Source organism: Rhinopithecus roxellana, chromosome 20, assembly GCF_007565055.1.
Source record: "Rhinopithecus roxellana isolate Shanxi Qingling chromosome 20, ASM756505v1, whole genome shotgun sequence".
Taxonomy (NCBI): Eukaryota; Metazoa; Chordata; class Mammalia; order Primates; family Cercopithecidae; genus Rhinopithecus; species Rhinopithecus roxellana.
This window is the reverse complement of record NC_044568.1, coordinates 22,222,505-22,250,372: the sequence shown is the minus strand read 5'-3', so window position 1 is coordinate 22,250,372 and position 27,868 is coordinate 22,222,505. Positions and strand designations below refer to the sequence as shown.

General features: G+C 39.4%; 1 protein-coding gene across 1 annotated transcript in view; it reads left to right on the top strand.

The window, feature by feature from the left end:
• Nucleotides 1-27,868, top strand: part of CDH11 (cadherin 11) — a 178,544-nt gene that overhangs the window by 96,640 nt on the left and 54,036 nt on the right. The window contains exons 3-4 of the mRNA XM_010355192.2: nucleotides 20,457-20,856; nucleotides 26,517-26,811. Of these exons, the coding sequence (XP_010353494.1) occupies nucleotides 20,629-20,856; nucleotides 26,517-26,811 (523 nt within the window). The 5' untranslated portion in view covers nucleotides 20,457-20,628. The remainder of the gene's footprint in view (nucleotides 1-20,456; nucleotides 20,857-26,516; nucleotides 26,812-27,868) is intronic.

Sequence of the window (27,868 nt, the reverse complement as noted above, 5' to 3'; positions counted from 1 at the left end):
TGGAGGTACAGTGGAATCACACAGATAACTTCAAAAATACTGATTCCTGGGTTTAAATTGTTTTAAAGTAAGGCCTGGGCAATGGAATTTTTAAGGTTTCCTGGTTAATTCTAATGTGCAGCTGAGTATGAGAGACAATTAGTCTAACTTTTGAAATTTCCTGAGGGCAGAAACCATGTCAGCTTTATATTCTGTTGACTCTTGTGACAAGGAATTCAGTGAGGAGTTAGCTGTTGTCCAGAATCTCAGGGAACTTAATATATCCTGAGGACGTGGAAGATATAACCAGGGGTAAAGAACTGAGAAAGTGCCCTTATCAAATTTCATGAAAGGACAGTGTCATCCAAAGGAAAAACAATGTTCACTTCTACCTGAGAGAGGAAAGAGCAGGGTGGTCTTCTTGCTGTAATGCTTCTGTCAGAGGCATTCCAACCAGGGTGACTCTGCCTTGAATGGGACTGGGTAACCTGAGTCTGAAACCTGCTAGACTGCGTCCCCAGGAGTTTAGGCATCATTAGTCCCAGGATGAGACAGGAGATCAGGTAGGACTCATTTCACAAGATACAGTTCACAAAGACCCTGCTGATGAAGAGAGACGGAATAAAGAAGCTGGCCAAAACCCACCAAAACCAAGATGGCAATGAAAGCGAACTCTGGTCGTCTTCACTGCTCTTTATTTGCTAATTGTAATGCATTTCAATGCTAAAAGACATTCCCACCAGTGCCATGACAGTTTACAAATGGCATAGCAATGTCCCAAAGCTACCATATATGGTCTAAAAAGGGGTGGAACCTTCAGTTTTAGGAACTCCCCACTCCTTTAGCAGAAAACCTTTGTCTAGCATAAAATGAAGAAATAATACACGCATACTCAGTCAAGTAGTGCATGCCACTGTTCTGCCTATAGAGTAGCCACTCTTTTATCTGTTTACTTTCTTAATAAACTTGCTTTCACTTCACTCTGTGGACTTGCTCTTAAACTTCTTCCTACAAGAAGGCAAGAACCCATGTGGCTTCCTAAGCTGAACCTCATTTTGGGATTCAGCTTGTGACATCTTTTCTGGCCACCAGTGAAGGGGCAATGTAGACCTCCCATCTGGACACCAAATTGAGACTCATGGGCACCATTTAGACCTGAAGGTTGGGTGGATGAGTCTCCCTTTGTCCAGATTCAACTCGCTACTTTTATTTCCCTTTGATTTGGGCCCATCTGTCCTTTCCTGTGTTCTTTATTTTGGACAGACGAGTAAGTGACTTCGAGGCCTTTGGCTTGGTAGCCTGATGCAGTTTCCCGTTTTCTGGGTATCCTGGACAGGCAGAAGCACACCTGGCTGGCCACGTCCTTTATAACCCACGTTGTTGCCCCTTCTCTCAGGCTGTTTTTACTTTAGTTTCCAATGACTGACCATTTTCCTTTTTTCTTTCAATGCCCAAATGCATGCTTATCCTTATTTCTTTGTCACATTTGTAATCTTTGCTTTGGCTCTTTGGGTGATTGTTTAAGGAAGGACATTTGGCTGTATGAGGTCCTCTGTTGCATTGACCCTGGGACACCAGAATCACGTTATTCTGTGGCTCCAATTGCGTTAGGTCTTATGCCTTTGGGGTTCACTGTTGGCTGCCCCCTGATGCTCTGGTATTTTCAGCATTTGTTGTGGGGACCCTCATTGGCCAATACTTGGGTACTCTGTTTTTTCCAGCATTCGGTATTGTTGGCTGATTCCTAGCACCACCCGGGATGCTCAGAGGAGTTTGGAATTGGCATTCCCTCTAGGATTATGGGTTAGAGGCCCACCCAAGGTGAAACTTGGCCTTACCTTTTCTTGTTATGTCCTAAAGTTATCATTTTCTGTAACACCATTTTCTTTACTTATTGTCACTTTAACACTTTGCTCAGAAGGTGGGAATTTGCAGGGGAAGATAATTGGGGTTTTGCTAGACTTAGAAAAACTTCTGTTTAGTGGAGATCCTTGTTAGACATGAGTACAACGGTGAGTACTGAAGGACTCACTGCTATGGTATCTTTAAGCAATTGGGGCAAATTCAAATTAGCAAAGTTTAGCCAAATGGACAAGTCCCAGTTTTGTCAGAGAGATAATTTGGATCCACCTATCTTTTATAAAAAAGTGAATTGTGTTACTATTTCATGGCTGGAGTTCCAAGTAAAAGCTATTGGACTAAGTTTTGGTTCCCTGACTTAAAACAAGTTTTTGTTTTTTTTTCTAAATTGGTTTTATTTCAGTAAGATTGCAAGAAATATTGGCTATCAATTCTAAAATATGTTTCCTTTTAAGGCTTCTCAGATTTATATCTACCCCTTTTCCTGGGAAAAGGTATATCCTTTGCAAGCTCAAAAATATCTGCTCTAAACTCCTTCCGGGAAAAGCAATACAGTGCTTGCCTCATACTGTAGCTTAGTGAGTAAAAGTTTTCTCTTTCCTGATGGAGGCCTGCATTCAATTTCCAGCTTAGAGAATGAGTTTTTTCCAGTTGTGGGACTTTTGCCATTTATTTAAACTTTTCACCTCCATGGACATCTTGTGATTTTCTGACTTGAATTTTTTTTCTTTTTTTTTTTTTTTTTTCTGAGCTACTTAAGGGGTGATTCTAGATCTTGTAAAAACCACTTGCCGTCTATTTGGAGACATCTCACGGGTCCATCATGGTTAAGCCATAACCTTAGTTAAGGCTTATTGGTTTTACTTGGGAAAACACCTTTGCAGAAAAAAAAAAAAAAAAAAGTAGCTTCAAAGTCAGAGGTGTTGGCTGTTTGTCCCGCCTAGAGTCTGGTATTAAGAGATCTAAAAGGATTTTTTTTTTAAAGAGCTCTATTGTTGAGAGTTAGCTTCATTAAACATTGATAACTAAGATATATATATATATATACATACACATATGGCTTTTATGTTTGTTTTTCTCTTTTTGAATCTTGTTTCTCTGAAATAAGAAAAACTTTTTTCTTCTCAGATGACTGAGTTGTTTTTTTCCCTTTTGTCTTCTTAACACTCTTGAGACCCATATAAGAGGATGTAAGGTAATTTCTAACACTCTGGACGTCCTTGGAAAAAACAGAGGAGGTGCCACAGACCCCATTTTGGGAAAAACCTCTGTTTTCCTTATGGAACTCCAAGAATTGAAAACGGATAGATCCTCCCAAAATCTAAGCCTCTGTTCTGTTTTCCATTCAGTTACCTGGTGTTTTTTACTTTTGCAGGTATCAGAAATTACTTTGGATTATGAAAGAGCTTTGGTGTGTAATAACTATGTAGGGAATATACTTTTAGTGATGGCTAATGGCAGTTATGGGGGAAGCACTCTGCTCTTTGCACTTTTGGATCAGAGAAGCATGCTCTTGGTCATCTAGAAGGTATAAAAATGTCCCCACCTCCCAGTGAGGGGTAAGACTCCTATGGGGGATGGACTGATTCCATTTTTGGGGATCCAGGATTTGGTAAAAAAAAAAAAAAAAAAAAATGGAATTATTGATTTTTGGTGTTTTGCCTTCCCACTGTGCCTGCTTATTAGGCCCTAGAAATTTCATGCTTTCCTGTCCATGTTTCTGAAAGGGCTCCACCTTGAAGCCAGTAATCCAATTAAGAAAAACCTAAAACCTGGCAAATGAAAAATTTTACAGCTACTAGATCTTCTTCTGTCTATTTATATTTGTTGTGTGTGTTATTTATAGAAAATAGGGCTAATTGACTTAAAGAAAAATAAGCAGTTAAATCAAATACTTTATTGGAAAAAATGGAAATTTTAATACCTTTCAGTTCACTTGACTTTAGTAATTTCAAGGAAATAAAGACAATTTTAAAGATTATTGGGGCTGGGCATGGTGACTCACACCTGTAATCCCAGCAGTTTAGAATGCCAAGGTAGGCAGATCACTTGAGGTTGGGAGTTCAAGACCAGCCTGGCCAACATGGTGAAACCCCATATGTATTTAAAATACAAAAAATTAGCTGGGTGTGGTTGTGTGCTCTTGTAATCCCAGCTATTTGGGAGGCTGAGGCAGGAGAATTGCTTGAACCCAGGAGGCAGAGGTTGCAGTGAGCTGAGATCATGCCACTGCACTTCAGCCTGGGCAACAAAGTGAAACTCCGTCTTAAAAAAAAAAGTTTCTGGTAAAATAAAAATGTCTTCAAAATTTATACATTTATACATTTGGTCTAAATTAGGCAAGTCAGATACTATGTTTACTAAACTACATAAACTGCTTTGTTGTCTTTTGATAATTGCTCAACTTATCTGCTTTGGAGCAATTAGATTCTATGTGAGGCCTACTGATGGACATATGTTGTTAGCCATGTCCCCGGCTTTGCTGAAAAGAGTCATACCTTATTTGCACTTCTATCTGGTGTTCTAGGCTCTTCACCTGGTACATAATTAACATAACATACTGGGTTTTTCACCAAAATAGAAGTTGCTAATAGTTAACATTGTAACATATATAATTGAAACTACTGAAGGAATAGTTTTACATGCAAGGTGTATAAGGAAAGTATAATGTGTTTTTGATAAAAGATTATAATAAGGCATGGAAAATTTTTTTTTGCCTAGTTTAGAAAGTTAAAGAATTGTTTTAAGTGAGATACGCTAAAGCTGAAGGCTTGAGCAAGTTGTGGAAGGTTCACGAAAAATAAACCTTATGAAGGTTAAAAACCAACCTAGTAAATAATTCTGTGTGTGAGCATTTTGAATACAATTAAAAGGGTATTATTCAGTATTTCAGTAAATTAAATATTGAAATAAAAGCACACTGATGCAAAATCTTGGTCCATGTGTCAGAATAATGGGGCTTTTTAGAACACTAATATGCTCCTTAATAGAAAATAATAAAGCGTTGTAAAAGGTCTGTGGAAGGCCGGGCGCGGTGGCTCAAGCCTGTAATCCCAGCACTTTGGGAGGCCGAGACGGGCGGATCACGAGGTCAGGAGATCGAGACCATCCTGGCTAACACTGTGAAACCCCGTCTCTACTAAAAAATACAAAAAACTAGCCGGGCGAGGTGGTGGGCGCCTGTAGTCCCAGCTACTCGGGAGGCTGAGGCAGGAGAATGGCGTAAACCCGGGAGGCGGAGCTTGCAGTGAGCTGAGATCCGGCCACTGCACTCCAGCCTGGGTGACAGAGCAAGACTCCGTCTCAAAAAAAAAAAAAAAAAAAAAAAAAAAGGTCTGTGGAAATCGTACCTATGGTCAAACAAATTAAACATGAATAAATGCGTTTATAATATTATATTTAAAATTAGCTTTAGTGTTAATGATGCACTAATGCAAAAGTGAAATTTGGCTTTCTCCCTTGAACAAGATTTTCATGTAATATTAAAAGATAATGAAAGATTTACGTTTGTCTTTTGAATAAACAATGGGAAAAGAAAGGAGAGAAAGACAAATTGTTTGGAAAATTAAGTCTCCACTTTATCAACGAGTAAGTTATTGCATTTTTGAAATTTTGAGTTACTGTTTTAGATAAATAAATGACTTATGGAGACCTGGAATTCTGTCTTAAATTATCACATGTTTCACACCTTTGATATTTGACAAACTTTCCAAAATCAAATTGTAAATTGTTTTCTTATCCTATTAATCTTTTTAAGTCTCCTAAAGTCCAAAATGATGTATTTTCGTTACTTGGTATATTAAAATCATACAGGAAACATTGTCAAATATAAAAAATGGTGTTTGGCTTTCTTTGGGTTTTATTTGTATAAATGTGTTATCAGTATGTGTTTCCAAATTATGTGAAACTCCCATAATTTTGGCATGAACTAGTGTACATGAACAGTACTACCCACAACTGTTATGTTATGTTAAATTGTTGTGTTATGTTAAATTGTTGTGTACCTCAGAGGTAACTGGATTTCCTTGTCCATTGCATCTTGGACTGCTCCTGCTGTAAGACTTTTTGTCCTCCACAGACAATGGTGTATTGCTTTCATCCTCTTCAAAAGGTAGTTTATATTCAGATATAGGATTTTGATGAGTACTTTTAAATGCAGGTCTCTGATAAGTTGGGAAAGTGTACCATTAAATTAGAGAGGAAACATACTTCCAAGGCACTCTTGGAAAACTCTGTTCATAAATATTGAGCAAAACAGGAATTAATTGCATAGACTGAACTAATAAAAGACTGAAGTAATCTTTTTATGACTTTTTGCTGAAAACATTGCTGATCTTTTCTATTTTTTATTTCAGAGTCAATAAAATTTTTTTCTTTTGAGTTATTTATAGCTTCTAGTAATTGAGAAAAGTATACTACTATGAGCAAAATTTGGAGTGCATATCTTTCTCTCTCCCCTATTTCTTCAGAATTTGGAAACTATGTGAGTATTCTTACCTTATGGCAATATAGTTATTTCCGTAAGCGCAGTGAGAGTCTGTTTTTTTTTTTTTTTTTTTTTTTTTTTTGTAACTAGACAAAATTGAAGAAACTCTATTTTTCCAAGGCTTTGACTTGAATAATGTGGTTTCATATTCGGACAGACTGCTTTAAGAAATCAAAGTTGACTTATAGAACTGATAAAAGCCACTTGGGAAAATTGGTCTCATACCTTGTCTATGGAGTCCCTACACAGGGTTCCTAACCTGTGGAAAGTAAAGATTGTCACTTTCTGACAGGCCCAGAAGCCCCAAGTTATCTTGGGTTCTTGAGTGGAGAGGGATTCACCAAACTCATTCAAGTACTTGCGGGCACAGATAAATTCATAACTGAGCTTAAGACTTTAAAAAGTCTAATCTAAGATTCCTTACTGAACAAAGTTCCATCAAAGCCAATTTTAAAAATGGACCTATATGGCAAATAATTATTCTTGCTGCACTTTATAGAGAAAATCAGGCCAAGTATAGTAAGGCTGACCAATCAGTTCTACCATGATTTGTTTTTAATTAAAATGGGGACCAGAGAGAAAAATTGTTTCAAAAACTATAGTACATCTGTAATTAGGTTCTGGTCTGGCCTATTGTTCTGGCGTTTTTTTCTGCAATTTAGACTGAGTCTACTTATTTCTGTGAACCAACTAGTGATCTCTGGCTGCTGATCAGAAGAAACAAGAGGAATGGGTAACGCACAGATCTAGTTCTGGGCACATACTGGAATCAACTGACTACTCCGTATTAACTTAGTTCTAACAACTGTCCAGTTCATGGAGAGCCTTCTTATTTAGTTTACTTGGGATAATTTTATTTTGCTTTACTGTTGTGGAAAATATTTCTGTCGTCCTCTTTGTGTAGGAATACAGGATACACTTATTCAACATTTTCTTATATTGAACACTTATTAATCTTTCAGATTTCCATTTTCTCACAAGATTCGGTTATGAGTGGCCCTCACTATACTAACACTGACTGAGCTACTCTCTACCTTGAATAAAAGAGACACTAATAGTTAGGCAGGAATATCATTGGTTCTATTCAGCCTGAAGAAGTTAAGAAAGATGGATCTTCATCACTCTACAACCCCTAGGATGAAGCATTCCCTTGCAAAAAGGAGGGAGGAAATATGTCAGAGGCATTCAAACCAGACTGACTCCATCTTGAATAGGGGCTAGGTAAAATGAGAATAAGATATGGTAGTCTGCATTGCCAGGAGGTTAGGCATTCTTCACTACAGGATGAGATAGGAGGTCAGCAGGACTGATTTCACAAGATACAGATCACAAAACCCTACTGATAAAGGGAGATGCAGTAAAGAAGCTGGCCAAAGTCCACCAAAACCAAGATGGCAGTGAACGAGACCTCTGATCATCCTCATCGCTCATTATTTGCTAATTACAATGCATTCCTCTGCTTAAAGACACTCCCAGCAGTGCCATGACATTTTACAAATGCCATGGGAACATCTGGAGGCTACCATATATAGTCTGTAAAGGGGAATAACCCTCAGTTCTGGGAACTCCTTAGCCCTTTCCTGGAAAACTCATGAATAATACCCCCTTTGTTTAGCATATAATCAAGAAATAACCATTTCTATACTTAGTCAAGCAGCCCATGCTGCTACTCTGTCTATGGAGTAGCCACTATTTGATTCATTTACTTCTTAATAAGCTTACTTCTACTTTACTCTCTGATATTGCTCTTGAATTCCTTCCTGTGTGAAGCCAAGAACCCCTGCGGCCTCCCAGGTTGAACCCCATTTTTGGGTTTTGTCCTGTGAAAATTCTGGTAATGATTTATAAATAAAACATTCTTTTTCCAGAAAGGCATTGGGAGCACTAGCTGTTTCTGTCAGGCAAGTCAAAATTCACGACTGTAATTCACAATAGGATTACCCAGAATTATGGAAAATCTAATTAAGTGAACCATATTATCTGAGACCCACAAAAGACACTTAATGTTGCCTTTGAAAGTCCTGCCTGTCTAAGAGGTGTTTCACATGTGCTTCAGAAAATACTCTGCGTTTGTACTAAGCACTTGACTAGTTTGCTGTATCCCATTACTTTTCTTTTATCCTTAACTTAAAAAAAAATCCCATTACTTTTGATAAATGACACTAATACACCTGAAAAGACAGAAATAGGCTTCAAAGATTGGATTATTTGAAGCAACAATGAGATCGTTATGAGGCTATTGTTGATGTCTGCTTTCTTAAAATGAAGGGGGTTGCGAACACTCTGTGGTATATGTAGAGCTACAAAAAAGCCATTTAAAAATGTGGCAGAGTTTGGTCTAATCTCAGTGTGATGGAGCGGTTTGGTGAGGTACATTAGAAAGAAGTCCTTCAGAACAGCCCACCCACACGCTGGTGAAAGTCAAATTTCTGATCAGCGGAAGCAGCTTGACTTTCTGCATTCCTCCTTCCTGTTAAGTGGCATCCATCCACATACTCTGATTGAGCTGGATGGATACCTGGGGACCCTGGTGGATTATGGGCACAGGATGGGTTTCTCAGAATTCTAAAGGCTCTTGGCAGTGGTGATTTAAGGCACTTTCTTCCCTGGCTTTAGCAACTATTTCAAAAGACCACATCAAGCCCTTTTCTGTTATTAAGGCCACCTTGGGACAATTCCTCCTCTCACTGTTTATACCTTGCAAAACTGACTATGGAGAGTGGTTCTCTGCAGGACATTAGATTCCAGGGAGAATATGCAGATTGTTATTCTTAGTTCACTTCTCCACCGCAAATATTTAAAGAGCTCTCTCAGGTCATTACTTATGAATGCTTTATTTTTCCCCTTTCTAGAATCTGGCTGGTTGTTTCCATAGAAATAGTTTAAAAGGAGGGGACTGTTGTTAAATCAGGTTTTGGGAAGAGAGGGCGAGGTAGATGCTATAAAAATTATCTTTTTCCTCTTGATGCTTCCCCTGCCCTCTCTGCTTTTTCTCTATAAAGTGAAGAGTTGAGATTCTGTTTTTTTTTTTTCACTCTTTATTTTATTTTGAATAAGTTCGTTATCATCATTGTATCTCAGTTTTCCCATTGGTCTATTGAAATAAAGGACTAATAGCTCAAAGTCTCTAGAGTGTCATTCAACTCTGAGATTCTAGAATTTAATAATGCAGTAAAATCTCCACACTTGAAAAGAAACGGTAGAATTGATAATACCTACTCTTGCAAGAACATTGGTACCTAATTCTACTTTGAACTTTTCCCCTGCACATCTTTCCACTGGTTTCTGAAAGCTTTAAATGTTTTAGGCCAGGCGCGGTTGCTCACTGTTGTAATCCCAGCACTGTGGGAGGCTGAGGCAGGTGGATCACCTGAGGTTGAGAGTTCGAGACCAGCCTGGCCAACATGGAGAAACCCCCCTCTCTACTTAAAAAAAAAAAAAAAAAGAGCCAGGCGTGGTGGCGCATGCCTGTAATCCCAGCTACTCACAGGTGGAGGTTGTGGTGAGCTGAAATTTGCCGTTGCACTCCAGCCTGGCCAAAAAGAGCAAAACTCCATCAAAAAAGAAAGAAGGAAAGAGAGAGAGAGAGACAGAGAGAAGGAAGGAAGGAAGGAAGGAAGGAAGGAAGGAAGGAAGGAAGGAAGGAAGGAAGGAAGGAAGGAAGGAAGGAAGGAAGGAAATAAGAAGAGAGGGAGGGAAGGAAGGAAGGAAGGAAGGAAGGAAGGAAGGAAGGAAGGAAGGAAGGAAGGAGGAAAGAAGGAAAGAAAGGAGTGAGGCCGGGAGCGGTGGCTCGTGACTGTAATCCCAGCACTTCGGGAGGCTGAGGCAGGTGGATCACGAGATCAAGAGATCGAGACCATCCTGGCTAACACGGTGAAACCCCGTCTCTACTAAAAATACAAAAAATTAGCTGGGCGCGGTGGCGGGTGCCTGTAGTCCCAGCTACTGGGGAGGCTGAGGCAGGGGAATACCGTGAACCCCGGAGGCGGAGCTTGCAGTGAACCGAGATCGTGCCACTGCACTCCAGCCTGGGCGACAGAGCAAGACCCCGCCTCAAAAAAGAAGGAAGGAAGGAAGGGAGGGAAGGAGGGAGGAAGGGAAGGAAGGAAGGAAGGAAGGAGGGAAGGAGGGAAGGAGGGAAGGAGGGAAGGAGGGAAGGAAGGAAGGAAGGAAGGAAGGAAGGAAGGAAGGAAGGAAGGAAGGAAGGAAGGAAGGAGGAGGAGAGGAAGGAAGGAAGGAAGGAAGGAAGGAGGAAAGGAAGGAAGGAAGGAAGGAAGGAAAGGAGAGGAGGAAGGAAGGAGGAGGAAGAAAGGAAGGAAAGAAAGAAAAGGAAGAAGAAGAAAGAAAAGAAAGAAAGAAAGAAGAAAGAAAGAAAGAAAGAAAGAAAGAAAGAAAGAAAGAAAGAAAGAAAGAAAGAAAGAAAGAAAGAAAGAAAGAAAGAAAGAAAGAAAAGGTTTTAAACTAAATGCTGTTTATTCCTCAAACAGCCCTTCTCCTGTTGAGGCCAGGAACAGCACCACTGTCTTCTCACTCTCCTCTCACTGTTGCCTCATTCTCTAACCTCAATCTTTTTGGTTCCTAAAACCACCTACATCTGCACGGTTTCAAGAGTAGCCCCTTTTTCTCAACCCAAGCCTTATTTTTTCTGGTTCAGAACCATATTACCTCTCACCTGAACTATTGCAATGCCTCCAGAAAGTCTTCCTTGACTACATGCCCTCTTCTCTCAAGAAACTTGAAGAATCCCCTGTGCCTGTGCTGCCTAGATGGTAGCCAGTAGCCCTATGTGGCCAGTAAGCTCTTGCAATGTGGCCAGTAAGCTCTTGCAATGTGGCTAGTCCCAACAGAGAGTTCCTTTAAATATAAAATGTACATTAGGTTTTGAAGGCTTAGGACAAAAAAATATAAAACGTCTTGAGAATGTGTATATTGATTCCATGTTAAAATGATATAATTTGGGGCATACTGGGTTAAATAAAATACATTGTAAAAATTAAGTTCACTGATTTTTTGAACTTTTTAAAAATATGGCTTCTAGAAAATTTAAAATTACACATGGGACTGACATTATGTTTCCATTAAACAACACTGGTCTACTTTTTCTCAACTCGTCACATATACCTATTATTGCATTTAGCAATCTCTATCGTAATATTGGTTTCTTGTTTCTCCTTAATAGACAATGGACTCCTAGAGCCGCTATATGAGGCTTATTCTTTATTGGATTAGTGCATGGTATCTGGGGGTTACAATATGTAATTATGCATTCTTGTTGAATAAACAAAACTCTTAACTCATCTTCTTAGTCACCTGCTGTGGACCAGGCCATGTTCTGTGTTACAGCAGTAAGCAGCAAATAAAAGGTCCCCGCCTTCATAGACTACATTTTGTGAATGATTACCATATGACAGGTACTGTACAAAGTACACGCAGTGTCTCTTTTTCTCTTGGCAGTCCCCCTGTGAGACTGGTCCTAGAGTTCCCCTCCTCCTCTTTTTTTTTTTGAGATGGAGTCTTGCACTGTCACCCAGGCTGAAGTGCAGTAGTGCGATCTTGACTCACTACAACCTCTGCCTCCTGGGTTCAAGCAATTCTTCTGCCTCAGCCTCCCAAGTAGCTGGGATTACAGGTGCACACCACCATGCCAGACTAATTTTTGTATTTTTTTTAGTAGAGATTGGGTTTCGCCATGTTGGCCAGTCTGGTCTCGAACTCCTGACCTTGTGATCTGCCCACCTCAGCCTTCCAAAGTGCTGGGATTACAGGCATGAGCCACTGCGCCCTGCCGGGCTTTTCCCATTTTTAACAGGGCACTGTGGAGACTTGTAGAGGCTGATTTCCACCTCTAGTGTAGTGAGTTTAAGTCTTGAGCTCTAACCTTCCAACTCTTTCTGACTCCTGAGCCCATCCTCTTAACTGTTTAGTAAGAGCTGCCACTCCTCACCTCCATTTCTCCTGCACATCGGTGACAGCTTGGCTCCCCTCAACCCCATGACTAGAAATTCTGAATGAATTCCCATTGTTTATCCAGTAAAGTCCTGATTCCTAATACTGGAATTTAAGGACCTGTCACAATAGCAGGGGCTCAGCATTGTCTAGCCCCAGAAGGCATGATTGCTGTGATGCTCTAGGTCACTGGGGCCTCAAGTTGTATACAATGCAGCCCTGCCAGCTGGGACCTAGACCTTCAAAATGAGATAAAAGCTTGCATCTAGGCAAAGTCACTTACTCTCAGCACAGACTCACAAGCCCCTGCAGATATGCATGGGAGACCTTTTATAGGCTATTTCCAACCTCCTGTTTTGTAGAAGGAGATAGTTAACCCACAGGGAAAAGTATTTTTTCTAAGTTTGCACTGTGGTTCAATGGCAGAACCTAGGCTAGATCACTAGTCTTGGCTTTGGTCTAGAGTTATTTTTCTTGTCTCAGTCTTAGAAATTCAGAGAAGGCATTTTCTATATCTGAACAAGTGATTCATGCAGCTACATTATTTTAGTCTTGACTAGCAGAATCACCAAACTTTTTTCCTTTTGATTATGGTAGTTTACTATGTTTGCTGTTTTGATGACAAAAGAAATCACTCAAGTGAGTTTACATACAGGAAGCTTGTTGTCATTCAAGGGCATTACAAGTGATCTCACAGAAATTCAGGAACAGATCAGTAGCATGGGCTCCATGAAGACAGCTGCTGAGGGAGTCTTTAAATTGCCAAGATCTTCAGATGCCCTGTATTCTGCTATTTACATGACTCAGAGACAGAGGTCACGTTTGTTTCTCTTTAATTTGTAACTGGTTTGCTGTAAGCCTTGATTTCATTGAAACATTGGTCATGAGATGTCATTTGGTAGTTACTCCATTTCTCAAGTTCCTTGTAACCTTCCTATTTTAGTTCCCTTACTAACTGCAGAAAGTTCTTGTTTTCTTTCAGTGAAGTTCCCAAAGAAATCTGATTCACCCATCTTATCATTTTGAACTAGGCTGAAACAATCAATGGTTGGTTTATGATTTACTTGTCATTGAACTGGGTGTGGTTTAATGAGCCATGGCCCAAAGTGGGAATGGAAGCTCCAGGCATTGGAAGTTGTGGATATGGGAGTTTACTTGCAAGAGGTTTGAGTAGGCAAGTATTGAAATACAGGACCGATACTTTACAAATTTGTCTGCAGAAGTGTAGTCATGGATTCCTTTGTGCTCTTGCACATAGTCCTATCTGTACTGAACACATCATATCATCATTCATCTGCTTAGACAACAGTCTCAGTATTGTTTGAGAACAGTCTACCTACTGGAGGTACATTGATGCCTGCGTATCCTCAGAGTTCAACCTAGGCCTGGAACCATTGAGAGGTTATTGCCAAGTGAAGGAACAGACAAATAAAAAAAAAGCTTGATGCATATTTACTGCTTGGAGACAAAGGGAGGTTTACATATAGGCCTTTGATACCACAAATGACATTACACCGCTTTGCTCTAATCTTCCCTCAGGTATCTTAGCTCATACAAAAGAACAGATGAAAATAAAATCTATTTCTCTTTCCACACATTCATATAGAGTATTTATTCATAGTTAGAGATGACACTGCAGACAGAGTTATTTCCTGTAGTGTTGATATATGTTATTCATCTTAATGATCAACATTTGAAAATATTACACCAAGAAAAAGATTGTCTTAAGGACAGAGTAGAGTACAAATAATAAGTTCTTCATTGCACATATTGCACTTAATCATGTTATCATTTGAAGATGATTTAGTTACTTAAATAGATAAATTATCACTGAGTGACTATACAAGTTTTAGGTCTGGGGTGTTACATTGGATTCCTATAATATTTTGTCGCCATGAGACCCTAAGAATATAAAATCTGATTGTATTTATTTAAAAAATTAGTGGAAGTCACATCTAGCAAACGTTATGTTATATAGCAAATAAAATTTTTGGAGCTGAGATGACCCTTGGAGTTGGTCATGCAATCTTCTTGTATTGAAGATTGGGAACAGGAATAGCCAGGTAAAATAGTCCAAAGTCAAGCTTGGCTTCTGCAGTCCTGTAAACTTGCATTTGAATTACAACATTGTCAGTGATTCAGGGTGTACCTGGGTGGGTTACGTAAGGACACTGAGCCTCACTTTCCTCCTAAAGTCTGAGTGATATATATATATATATATCAAATATATATATCACACACACACAGATATATATATATATCTCACATATTATATATATGCAGTTGTGGTGAAAATGAAATAAAATAATGTATACCAAGCCCTTAGCATACTGTCCAGCACTAGAAAAATCAAGCACCTGACAAAGGATAGTATCTACTTTTATGACAATATAATGTAAATCATGAGTGCTGGAACCAGGATTTGAACCCAGCTTTGCCTGACACAGGTAGTGAATGATCTTTCCACTTTCAAAGCAGAACTTCTGTCATTCTCTATCCCTCCAGAAGCAGAGACTCAGATCTCCACTGAAGCAGTTTTAAAATTTCCACTCACCTTTGCAGAGCGCTGGGGTCTTTGATAAGGGGTCTTATTTGCTGCCTACTTTAACATTTGAATTTGGTATTAGAAATTGGAGCAGCATATGCCATAACCTTTTTGCAGTCTCTGCTGTGTATTTTGCACCTGAGAAGAAGTGATTACCCCAAGCTTATGCCTTGCTCCAAGTCTAGAAATCAGGGGAGAAGAATTACTGGGAAGTGTGACTCAATAATTCTTGTAATACTTCTTCTCCCTTATTCTCTGTGATTTCCACAGACATGGCATAATTCCTGTGATTTGATTTGAAATGAGAGACCAGCTCAGTGCTGAGTGATGAGATCTGAACGGGGAATAAAATATGCTTGAATTAATTTGCATAATAGAATTGGATTGGTTACAAAGCTGTGTTTGTTGAAAGGGATACCAGAGCCCCTGAGCTCAACAACAAGGGGACTTTGCAGATACAGAATGGGGTTTTGAGCTCTGGTGTGGGCCTTGGTAATATTCTTAATGTAATAATAACCTGTCTCTAACTGTAAATTAGCTACCTGGAAATGAAAAAACAGGTCAGCCCATCTGATCCTTCCAGCTCTGTGGGGAGGGCACAGCTGAAAAACCAAATCTGCTTGCTTTCTGCTAAGCGCTTTCGTCTTGCATTCTCCACCCAATAACAATTTCCAGCAGGAGTCCAAATATACTTAAACACCCGTATATGTCATTTTCTTTTACGGAGACAAAAGCAGGCACAGCAAGAGAGTTTTACGCTCAAGGCGCGGTAGCTTATGACGGGCTATCTGCTCTCAAGATAGAGGGGTGAGCCTTCCCTTTCGAGCTGGTGGCTTTGCACATCTGTTTTCCTGTCATGTTATTACTGCTGTGACTTTCAACAACATTTATTTTTCCCTCCAAGCAATATGCTCCCATCATAAAATAAAGTCCTCCTATATGTTTTAGTAGAATCCCAATGCTTAGGCATCCTGGCATACTGCTAAAAAGTGTTTTAATGGATTAAGAACTACCTTGGGGGTCTTCATTAAAACCAATTAGAACATTGATATATTTCCCTAATTATTACCAACATCAAGGTCTCCTTAGGAGGGCAGCCTCCTATTAATTTTCATGGGAGATTCCTACTAAGTCCCTACTACTGAATACATCAATCAGTTCTCTCAATTCTAGAAACATTTCATAAACCGGAACAAAACAAAAAACAAAAACCACTCTGAATACACCTTTTCTAACGTACACATTTAGAAATTCTGAAACAGGTATTTAAAATAAAAACCAAAGATCAAATTTTGTATCATATGTTGTTTAAGGACCTGGTTATACTACGTTATTGATGGTTATTGATGGACTGATGTAATTACCTCTTGTTCATCTTCACTTTGGTTATTGATATAAAATGCTTTTTCCTTCTTTTTGGTTTGGATAATTTTTTTTTATTTATAGCCTACTTATCCATGCTACCAAAATTTAAATTATCATCATTTTAAGGCTATTGTGTCTATTTGTATTAGTGTGCCTAAATTCGAACTGCAGCATTCTCTTAGGTAAAATTGTAGAGGGTAGGAATACAAGTCCTTGAACCAAACATTCAGAGTTCAATCCCAGCTCCTTCATTTGCTGGCTCTGTAACCTTGAACAAATTATGTAATTTTGATGTGCCTCAGACTACTTGCCTGTAAAATGGGAATAGCAATAATGCTACTTTTTAGGGTTTTTATGATTTGATGACTCAACTCATGGAAAACATGTCCAAGAATGTTAGGCGGATAACACCTGGCAAATTTTAACTATTATTAGTATTTTCATTCTAGTCCTGTTATTAGGATACACTGAGCTCCAATGGTAATTTACTTCCCACATTTAGCTGGCTTCTAGGTTACTGCTTTTTATCACAACATTCATATAATTTCCTTATGAACTTCAAACTCAAACAAATGACAAGAGTTGTGGTTGTTCACTGGTTAAGAACATGGATTCTAGGGCCTGACGCCATGGGTTCAAATCTCAGGCCTGCTATTTACTAGAAGTGTAAGTGTGCATAAGTTGTTTAATGTGTCTGGGACTCTGTTTCCTCATCCTTTAAAAGAAGAATATTCATGGCTCCTATTCATAAGGTTGTTATAGAAATTAATAGATGAGTACTATTTGTAAAGCTTTTAGAACAGTAGCTAAGGAAAAGAACTTGCTACATAAATTTTCATTCTGAAAGTGAATAATATTTTTTTAAAAAAATTATGTCTTAAAATCAATCTTATATGTACCTAAAATTAACCATAAAAATAACTTTCTGTATTACATATAGTCATATAAGCATTTAAAATGACGGGCCATTGCTCTTAAAAGCAAGTTGATTCAGTATTCTTTCCAAAAGAAGAAAAGAGATAATTTAATCTTTTTAACAGATTGAATGTTATTGTTTATTAATCATGTGGAAACTCTTAAATTCATTAGTATTAAGCTAGACATTTTTTTATACAAGAAAAAAAGTTGTCATCTTGTTTCAACACTTCTAGTGTTAGAAATAATTGTGCTTCACAGCAAAATGGCAGCCAGAAGAAAGAGGTGAAGAAATATCAACTTTAATTAAATCCTTTCTTTCTAATACACTTCACAGCTTATATGCAAGAATAATTTATCACTGTGTGAATGAGCATTTAATACTTGGCATGGTGCAGGATGGGCAGGGATCTTGCCTCACCATAGGCTGTTTCCTTTCTTTCTTCTTGAGTTTTCACAGAGTCAATGTCAAGTTTGGAGTTGAAATTTGAGATTCAAATCATATATTAAAATTTTATTGATGGCCTGCTTTGTGCTCAGGTGCCAGACATATAAATGTAAATAAGATATAATCCCATCCATTCAGAAGTTTACAGTCTAGTAAGGAGACACTGTATGAATCAGCAGAAATGCCCCTCACTAGTTCACTGAAACTCTAATTGTGAATATGAAGCCATTTGAAGAAAATTTTACACAGGCTTCATTTTACAGAGTGAGACAGAGCCTCTGAGAGTAGAATCAATGATGTTCCATGGCAAATTAGTGCCAGATTCTCCACCAAATCTTGAGTTTCATGACTTCTGCCCAGAAATCTTTCTGTTGTTTCATATTGCCTCATTTTAGCATCTAACCCCTGCTAGGGCCTTCTTTGTGCTCTTTCCAAACAGTCAGTTTGGCTTTCTAGAAACAGCATCTGATGTATTATTAAAGTGCCTGAATGTAAGGAAGAAGTTGCTAAATGATGACACTGCCTTTTCCATCTTTCTCTCTCTCCCACGTAGCCTTTTACATATCCAAAAGTGTCTGTTTACAACAAATATTATAGATTTCAACTCCCCTATTCCTTGAATAAAGACTAACATAATACCATAATAACATAATACAAAGTGTTATTGAGAAAAGTGACAGTCACCAGGCATTAACTGCACATCTGTGGCCTCCCAGATACCACTTCGCCATATTACAAAGGAAACAGAAAGGCTTGAGCTGGTATAGTCAAAGGTCATCAAAATGGAATGGATCTGTATCTACAAATTATAATTTCACCAGTTCTTTTATTTTCTAGGTTGCTGAGGTCAGATGGCTATGGTATCCCAAGTAACTCATTTGTTCTCAATTCCCATCTTGGAGAAAGCACCTCATCACCCTCTTTGGGGCATCTCTACGTTCAAGGCATGGGTACCCTTACAGTTCCATGTGGCTGAGGAAGCCTCACAATTATGGTGGAAGGCAAGGAGGAGCAAGTCACATCTTACACGGATGGCAGCAGGCAAAGAGAGAGCTTGTGCAGGGAAACTTCCCTTTATAAACCTGTCAGATCTCCTGAGACTTATTCACTATCATGTGAACAGCATGGCAAAGACCTGCAACCATGATTCAGTTGCCTCCTGCTGGGTCTCTCCCACAACACATGTTAAATTCAAGATGAGATTTGGGCGGGGACACAGCCAAACCATATCAGACCTTGACCCATTATTTCTCCCGTAAATATTTCCGTAACCATCAGTGGTTTCTTGAGATCTTCCCCTGTATTGTGACACTCTGGGAAAAGAAGAAGGAGCCTAGTACATGCCCAGTTCCCAACTCTGTGTTCAGGCCTGTATGGGTGCAACAATTCTTGTCATCCTCATTGTTCACATGAAAACATTGAGGTTCAGAGTGATTGATTGGCATGCCCAAAGTAACCCAGATTGTAAAATATGGAAGTGGTATTCTGATCCATCTGCAGCTGACCTCTAAGTCTATGTACCTTCCACTATGCCAAGATCCATGCTCTTTCCTTCTTGCTCCCTTTTTTCCCTGAACTATTTCACCCAAAGAAGATAGCAAAAAAATTAGGTGATGACAGTGATTCCTACAATGCCCAATAAGTTTTTCAGTTTCATTTAGACCCAGATGCTGAAACAGAATGTTATCTTCAATATCAATGTGTCATCCTCCTGAAAAAGAACTATCTCAGGTTCCCTCACATTGATGGTGAACTCATCTGATTCTCTTTCTGGAGTCTGAGTGGCACTCCAGAGAGAGAAGGTGATTCTCCAGAAAACAAATGTATGGTTCTAAGAGAGGAGAACAAGCAAGGGGAATTCCTTAGAGAAGAATTAAGTTTTCAGCATGAGAAAGTCCGATGAAGAAGTCCAGAACCCAAGGCAGAAGTTAAGGACTGCCAATGAGAACCAGAGTGCTGGAGAGAAGACAGAAATGACTGTAGGTCCGAAACCTGTGAGGAATGTAGAAAGGTGAAAGGCATTACTGGCTTATCCTCACTGGTGTTGAGTAGCTCAGTCATGGCTGGGTGCTGGGAACACGACCTTGGGCTGGTTAGTAGGACATACTGTTTTGTTTTATTTTCCTTCTCCTAGTTAGTGAAAGCTTGTAAAATATCCTTTCTGAGACTTCCAGGCTAAGCAAGGTAGGATCTTTGGCTTCGTGGACAGATCTTTGCCAGACAAAAGCAAATCTTCCTCCTTGAATTGACACTATACCCTTAACTGATTTACCAAAGAGACCTTGACCCATTATTTCTCCTATAAATATTTCAGTAGCCATCAATGGTTTCTTGGGATCTTCCCCTACATCCCTTCTCTAACACGATCCATTGCCTGCCCGCCTTCTTCATTACTACCTCCAGGCATGCTGAACGTCTTGGAACACACTGTGCTTTTGGATGTGATGTTCCTTCTGCACAGAATCCCACACTTTCCTTTCTTATTACAGCAATTCTCACTAAAGGATTGAGTCCAGCCATCCATCCTCTCCCTGAACTGAACCCCAGTGTGGATTATATGTTCCTCATCTGGACTCCTTTAATTCCCTGTTTTCTTATTAAAAAACCATATATAAGCACAGTTTTGATCAATTATAATAACAGATAAATATGGAGTGCTTACTAGTACCAGGCATTGTGCTAAGAGACTTATATGCATTACTCATTGAATCCCAGTGGCAGCTTTGTAGTGGGTACACTCTTATCCTCACTTCATAAATGAGCAAGCTGAGCTCAAAGCAGTCAGTGAGCTTCCCCAAAGCCTGTAGTTCCCACGTGATAAAACTGATGCCCAGTCCTGAAGGCTTACTGAATGGAATGGAAACGAAATGGGGATTCGGCCTGCAGCTAATCCAACCTCTCTCTGCTTGCAGAAGCTGACTGGGGACGTGGGCAGCCCTGACGTGATGAGCTCAGCCAGCAGAGACGTTCCATCCCAAGAGAGGTCTGCGTGACACGTCCGGGAGGCCACCCTCGGCAAGACCACCACACGGTTGGTGGAAGGGGTGACAGCTGCATTCTCCTGTGCCTACCACGTAACCAAAAATGAAGGAGAACTACTGTTTACAAGCCGCCCTGGTGTGCCTGGGCATGCTGTGCCACAGTCAGGCCTTTGCTCCAGAGCGGCGGGGCCACCTGCGGCCCTCCTTCCATGGGCACCACGAGAAAGGCAAGGAGGGGCAGGTGCTGCAGCGCTCCAAGCGTGGCTGGGTCTGGAACCAGTTCTTCGTGATAGAGGAGTACACCGGGCCTGACCCCGTGCTTGTGGGCAGGGTAAGGCTGCCTTCCCTTAATCCTGAGCTCTCCATCCCACCATTGGAATAATCGTCTGTGGCCAGAAAGAAACAAAAGGCCCACAGGCATCTAAGAGAGAAAACACCAATGGCCTGAACAGCCAGTAAAACCACCCAAATATTGTACATAATATGTTATTCCAGACTTTAAAAAAAATTAATAGACTTATCCATGTTGAGAATACTTCTTAGGTTTTTCCATTTAGTTTTATGGAGTTATATCATAAAACTCATTTATCATATTATTTAAATATGGGGTCTCTCTCTGTTGCCCAGACTGGCATGCAGTAGTGTGATCATAGCTCACTGTAATCTCAAACTCCTGGGCTCAAAGGATCCTCCTGCTTTAGCCTCCTGAGTAGCTGGGACTACAGGCTCATGCCACCATGCTTGGCTAATTTGTATTTTATTTTATTTTTTGTAGAGAAAGGGTCTTGCTGTGTTGTCCAGGTTGACTTCAAACCCCTGACCTAAATGATCCTCCCTCATCAGCCTCCCAAAGTGTAGGGATTGCAGGCCTGAGTCACTATGCCAGGCTCAAACTCCATTTTGAATGACTGCTTAATAGCCCATTAAACAGACATAGCCATAATTGGTTTAACCATTTTCCAGCTGAAGGCATTTCCCTGACCACACCCTAATCCCAACCTGAATGCTCCTCCTTTGGACCCTTTATCATAGCTTTCCTTTGTGTATTTGATGTGTCTGCTTATTAATCTGTTTACTTGACTAGACCTCAAGCTACTTTGTGTCAGGAGCAGTGTCATCCTGTGTATTTATGTCCTGGTGCTAGATCCAGCTTTGAAGAGATGAATGAATATGTATCAGAAGGTTGGATGTGGTTTTATCCCTGTTTCCACAGGCATGGTAAAACCCAGTGAGATGACTTCCCATTCCAGGCTCTGTGGTCTCTGTGTATCCCTTACAGAAAAGTGCAAGTATAGAAAGAGAGTCCAAAATACAAATTCAAGAGAGTTTGGAAAATTACCTACCCACTAGCATTTGTAGTAAAATATACAGTTATCTTTCAGATCATAGTGACATTAAAACTACAAAAAGATATGTGTGGCTAGTGCAGTGGCTCACACCTGTAATCCCAGCACTCCGGGAGACTGAGGCAGGTGAATCATTGGATGTCAGGAATTCGAGATCAGCCTGCTCAGTATGGTGAAACCCCGTCTCTACTAACAATGCAAATATTAGCCAGGCATGGTGACGAGTGCCTGTAATCCCAGCTACTCCAGAGGCTGAGGCAGGGGAATCACTTGAACCTGGGAGGGAGTGGTTGCAGTAAGCCGAGATGCGCCACTGCACTCCAGCCTGGGAGACAGAGTAAGACTCTGTCTCAAAAAATAAATAAAAAATGAATACATAAATGAGAAAATTATTAACAATGTCAGTTAATATGAACAATATTAATAGTATTATTCATTACTAATGCAATTTTCATATTTTTTGTTAAAGTATTTTTATTATTTAAATTTAAATTATTATTATGAGACAAAGGCCTCCATCTCAAAAAAAAAGAAGAAACAGAAAACAAAAAGATCTTTAGATACATAAGAACTGAAATCCTATGATGTGGAGCTGCTGTGCTAGGCAAAATGTAAACTAGATTAAGATAGCTCCTGGCCTCAAAGAGGTCTAGTGGAAAAGAGACAGTTACCTAAGTAATTAAAAAAGTAAAAATAAAAAAAGGAAAATGAAGAATAATGAGGAAATTCTATGTAAATGATTATGAATTTACATAGTAATATTTGGGAGAGATGTCAAAGGAAGGTTTCAAGGAGAACATGGGGATAACCTGTAACCTAAAAGATGAGCAAGAATTATCCAGTGGAAGGTAAAAGGGAAAGACAGTAGGTTTGTGGGGTTTCTGAACCCTACTGATTTCTACAAAGTTATCTTAATTGTTCTTTTACATGAGAACAGCACTTTGTATTCACATAATTGACATACTTGAAGGAGATTCGTGTTAGAATTAGAATCTCAATGACATTGTGTAAGTTTGGAAAAATTTCTTCTTGAAGATGTACCAAAGGAATTTCACTCATTTATATCCCAAATGGAAATATGTGGAAGTCGACGTGAGAAATGGAGATGGAAATAATTGGCATATGGAATTCCCCAAGTAGAGGAGATGGGCTGTGTGCCCAGAGAGGAAAAATAGATTTCAGCCATGGCAAGGGATGTGGAGCTTGAATGATGTGAAGGGCTGTGCATGAATCATTCTGAGATATGAATAGAACCTTCTGCTTTGGGGACTTTCTCAATGGGAAGCAGTGTGTGTGTGTTCAGGTTGGGGGTTGCAGAAGAAACAGGATCTGGAGAGTCATTTCAGCATCTCTGTGGAATAAGCAATTGTCATGCCTACTAGAAGAAAATAGAGAAAAAAAAGAGGGAAAAGGAAAAGTCTAGTATTATTCATGCTGTGTGACCTTCAAAACCTAGGCGCATGAGAATGAATCTGATGTCGGGTTGGATAGGGGAAAAATAAATAAAGTGGTTGGTCCTGTGGACCTTTCTTTTGAAATGTGCTGAGACAGTTCCCTAGAAATAGGAGGGATGGAGTAGATGGTTTATTTCCTAACAACCTTTGATTTGATGACATTCAAGGTTGAATACTTAAGATGCCCTGAAAAAGTGAAATTTGGTAAACCATGGACTTTCAGATTTCTTGTGGAAATACAGCCTGTGTCATGCTGTGCTATGCAGAGAGGGAAGCCATTCGTCTTTGGAGTTAGGAATTGGCTGTGTATGCCTCAGCAACTGGATCCCTTGATAGCACTGAATGGTTTCTGAAACTGTGTTGTTTTGTTGTGTGTGTGTGTGTGTGTGTGTGTGTGTGTGGAGCCTAGTATGTATCCGTGTCAATTGTATAAATCATCTTTGTTAGATACAAAAAAGGGAAGTTATATCCAACTTTCTGACCTGAAAACAAAGTAGAAAAATAATAGGAAATGTTTTGTTAAATTTTTACTTATTTGGCTGATCATGAAATAGATCTGGTTAATTTTCAAGAAACTTGCCAAATTTATACGTAATATATGAAGGCCTCTAGAAAGATTCAATGTCTGGGCATTCCCATTAAAGTCAGCATTGTATTTATACTTTCTTGTTCCTCATTCGTATGTCTTTGCCCTTAACTTCTGCCAGGTCTGCAGCAGGGTAAACAGAAGAACAAAGGTAAGCCTCCCCTGAGATGGGAGTGGGGGCAGAAACTTTGCCTTCATTAAGGAAACTTGACTGAATGAAGATTGGGGCAATTCTGTTCATCTGTCCTAGGCCATCAAACAGCTTTGTGTTTTACTGTCAAATGGACTTATTCATCAGAAATGTGTTAGCCATAATTTCATGACAACACGTTGTTATGAATAATAAATTCTGAAGAAAAGTCTGTTTATTTTTTCCTCCGAGAAACAAAGAGTACTAAAAACAAAATGGTCTTTGTAATTTGTACCTACAGGTAACTCCCTGAGCTGAAATAACGGGGTTTCACTGAAGCACTGCAAATCAGTTAGATATCTTTGGGGAAATTGAAAGAAAACGAAATATTTAAAAATCAATGTATTCAACCTTGCTTTATGAGCAAGGTCTCTAGGCCTTAGTCTCATAATAATAATTTAAATTGAAATAATAAAACACCAGTTTTAACAAAAATATGAAAATGGCATTAGTAATAAATAATACTATTAATATTGTTACTATTAAATGGCATTGATAATAATCATAGTTTTATTTTAATTAATTAATTAACTAAAATTAATTAAATTAATCGTGCCTGGTTAATTTTTGTGTTTTTTTCTAGAGATGGGGTTTCAGCATGTTGGCCAGGCTGTTCTCGAACCCCTAACCTCAAGTGATCCACCTGCCTCAGCATCCCAAAATGCTGAGATTACAGGCATGAGCCAATGTGCCTGACCTCTTTTTTATTATTTTAAATACCATTTGAATAAAGCTCTCTAGTTTGCAATGGGTTTTCTTACTTAGTAGGTAGAAGCAAGGTCTTTTTCTCTACTTGACTGCTCTTGAAACCCACTAGAACAGTAAAAATAATGCTTGCTTTTTCCCACAAAGGGCAGAATGAGGACCAAGGAACTCAGATTAAAATGACAGCTGCAGAAATTAAGGTGGAACAACAAGGTGGGGTGAGGAGTGTTTTTGCTACAGGAAAACCAGATGTGATTTTTGGGAGACTTTCATATTTGAAAACACAGAGCAGAGTGAGGTGGAACAGAAGATGGTTGGAAGTTAAGAGACCTAGTTGATTTCTTGGACCTTACAAGTGTGAATTTAGGCAAATATCATCTTATCTCTAAGCTCTGTCAAAGAAGACAAACTTGGGGATGTTTAAGATTCTTTCTGACACCTAAGAAATTGTATACATACCAACCCATACAACTAGTCCTACCTGCCTTTAGGGTTAGGATGGACACTTCTTTCAGGCAGGCCACATTCCCAAATCCTCATACCCTGTGTACTGCAAAGCAGGCCTTCTGGAAAGATCTGATCAGTTCAATTGTTTGTAGTAACAAAAGCCAGGAAACAAGCTAAGTGTTCTTTAGAAGGGGACTGCTAAAAAAAAAAGAAAAAGAAAAAAAAAAAAAATCATTGGCCGGGCGTGGTGGCTCATGTCTATATTCCCAGCACTTTGGGAGGCTGAGGCAGGCAGATCACTTGAGGTCAGGGGTTCGAGACCAGCCTGGGAAACATGGTGAAACCCTGTCTCTACTAAAAATACAAAAATGAGCTGGATGTGGTAGCATGTACCTGTAATCCCAGCTACTTGGGAGGCTGATTTAGGAGAAATCGCTTGAACGTGGGAGGCGGTGGCTGCAGTGAACCGAGATCACGCCATTGCACTCCAGCCTGGGTGACAGAGTGAGACTCTACCTCAAAAACAAACCCCCAAAACAAAAAATTTTTAAAAAAGATAATAACCTCCATACAGTGGATGAGGAAGATCTATAGTTATAAACGTGGAATGGTCACCTTTGTTAGAGGAAAAGGATGAGGTGAAGAATGATGTGTGTACTCTGGAACTTAACTGTATAACACTAAATAAGGGTGCATATGTATGTGTGTAGATTTCCTTGCATATGCATAGAATAGAATATTTCTTATAGGATTCACAAGAAACTGGTTACAGTGATAATCTCTGAGCAGAGGAGAAAATGAATGAATGGGAGTCAGAGTTGAGAGGAAGACTTACTTATTGCATGAATGTTTGCTTATGTTTTTAAAAATAAACACACATTTATTTCAAACTATTGAGACATGTTTAGGTTTTTGTATTTTGTATATGTGCATATATATGGAAAGAGGTGAAGGGAGAGCATGAATCTTAGAATTAAATATACCTATATATGTGTGTGTGTGTGTATGTATATGTTTGTGTATGTGTGTGTGTGTGTGTGTGTGTGTGTGTGTGTATATATTTGAACTCTGGCTTCACTGTTCTGCAGTGTGACCAAGGCTATGATATTCTCTAAGGTTGCCTTTCTCCTGTTGTAAAATAGGATGAGAACATCTCCCTTTCCTGGCGTGTGTGTGTGCAGCAGATTGTTGCTATCACTTGTAAGTGAGTTTCCCCACTGCATTCCTCATGAAATTAAAAATCTCAATTTCTCTTTTTTCCAGCTTCATTCGGATATTGACTCTGGTGATGGGAACATCAAATACATTCTCTCAGGTGAAGGAGCTGGAACCATTTTCGTGATTGATGACAAATCAGGGAACATTCATGCCACCAAGACGTTGGATCGAGAAGAGAGAGCCCAGTACACGCTGATGGCTCAGGCAGTGGACAGGGACACCAACCGGCCACTGGAGCCACCGTCAGAATTCATTGTCAAGGTCCAGGACATTAATGACAACCCTCCGGAGTTCCTGCATGAGACCTATCATGCCAACGTGCCTGAGAGGTCCAATGTGGGTGCGTACCGTGGGAGAGGCCTGCTCTGCTTCCAGGCCTGGTGTCTCTGTGGTGGGTGGGCTGAAGCCCGTTCTTCCAAATCAGGAGGTAGAGCTCCTTCTCTATCTTTTATGGCAAAATTCTTTTGTTCCTCTGTAAAATGGGAATAACAGTTTCTAGTCTTGTAGGAATAGAGCTAATACACATCCAGTCACTAGGGCATATTGATGTCTAATAGATAATGACAACGGTAATATTTGTTGCATGTAGACACTGTGTTAATTAATGACTTACATGCACTATTTTATTTAGTTTTTGCAATGATTAATCTTTACAGTAGGGTAATTCCAACTCACCATATTTCACAGATAGGAAACCCATGCCAGAAACAAGTTAACTAATTTCTTTAGGGACATTTGTGCGATTAAATGGATCTAAAATGTACATTTAACTACAGCACTATGTCACCATGTATTAATTCAGAAATAGGTATATCTTTTCAACATGCTTGAAGACATATTAAGTTGCTAAAGGATAATTTTTTGAAAGATTTCTTCAAAGAATTAGCCACCTTCTGGCAATAGCTTTCTTTATAACATGCACATAATGAAACATTTATATAATGTTTCTTTTGAGAAACATTCCTCATATTAAGAAAGGTTGGTCTTTCAAACAGTGAGTAGAACTGTTCTAATCAGGGAGTGAGTCTGCTTAAAAGAGTCTTAGAACTCAAATGAATTCAGGATCATTTTACAGACGAGAAAACCCAGCACCAAGTATAGGAAATCAACCTACTTAAGAAAGGTAGGTTTGACTCTAGAACGCTAAGATCCTTCCACTGTGCATACAGAGCTTTTTATGACAGAAACTGGTGTATTCCTTTTCCACAAGGAAAAGTCAGGTGCTCATCAAAAGCCAGTCTGAGCCATTTCCCACCTTCGTCTCTTCCATTTTCGCTGCCCAGTCCTTCAGCCTCTTGGTGTTTAGCATGTGTATTATAATGAGAAACAACAAATATCAAATGAATCCATATAGAGGGAACAGCAGTGTCAGCAACTGAGTGTCAGGGGTCGGGATG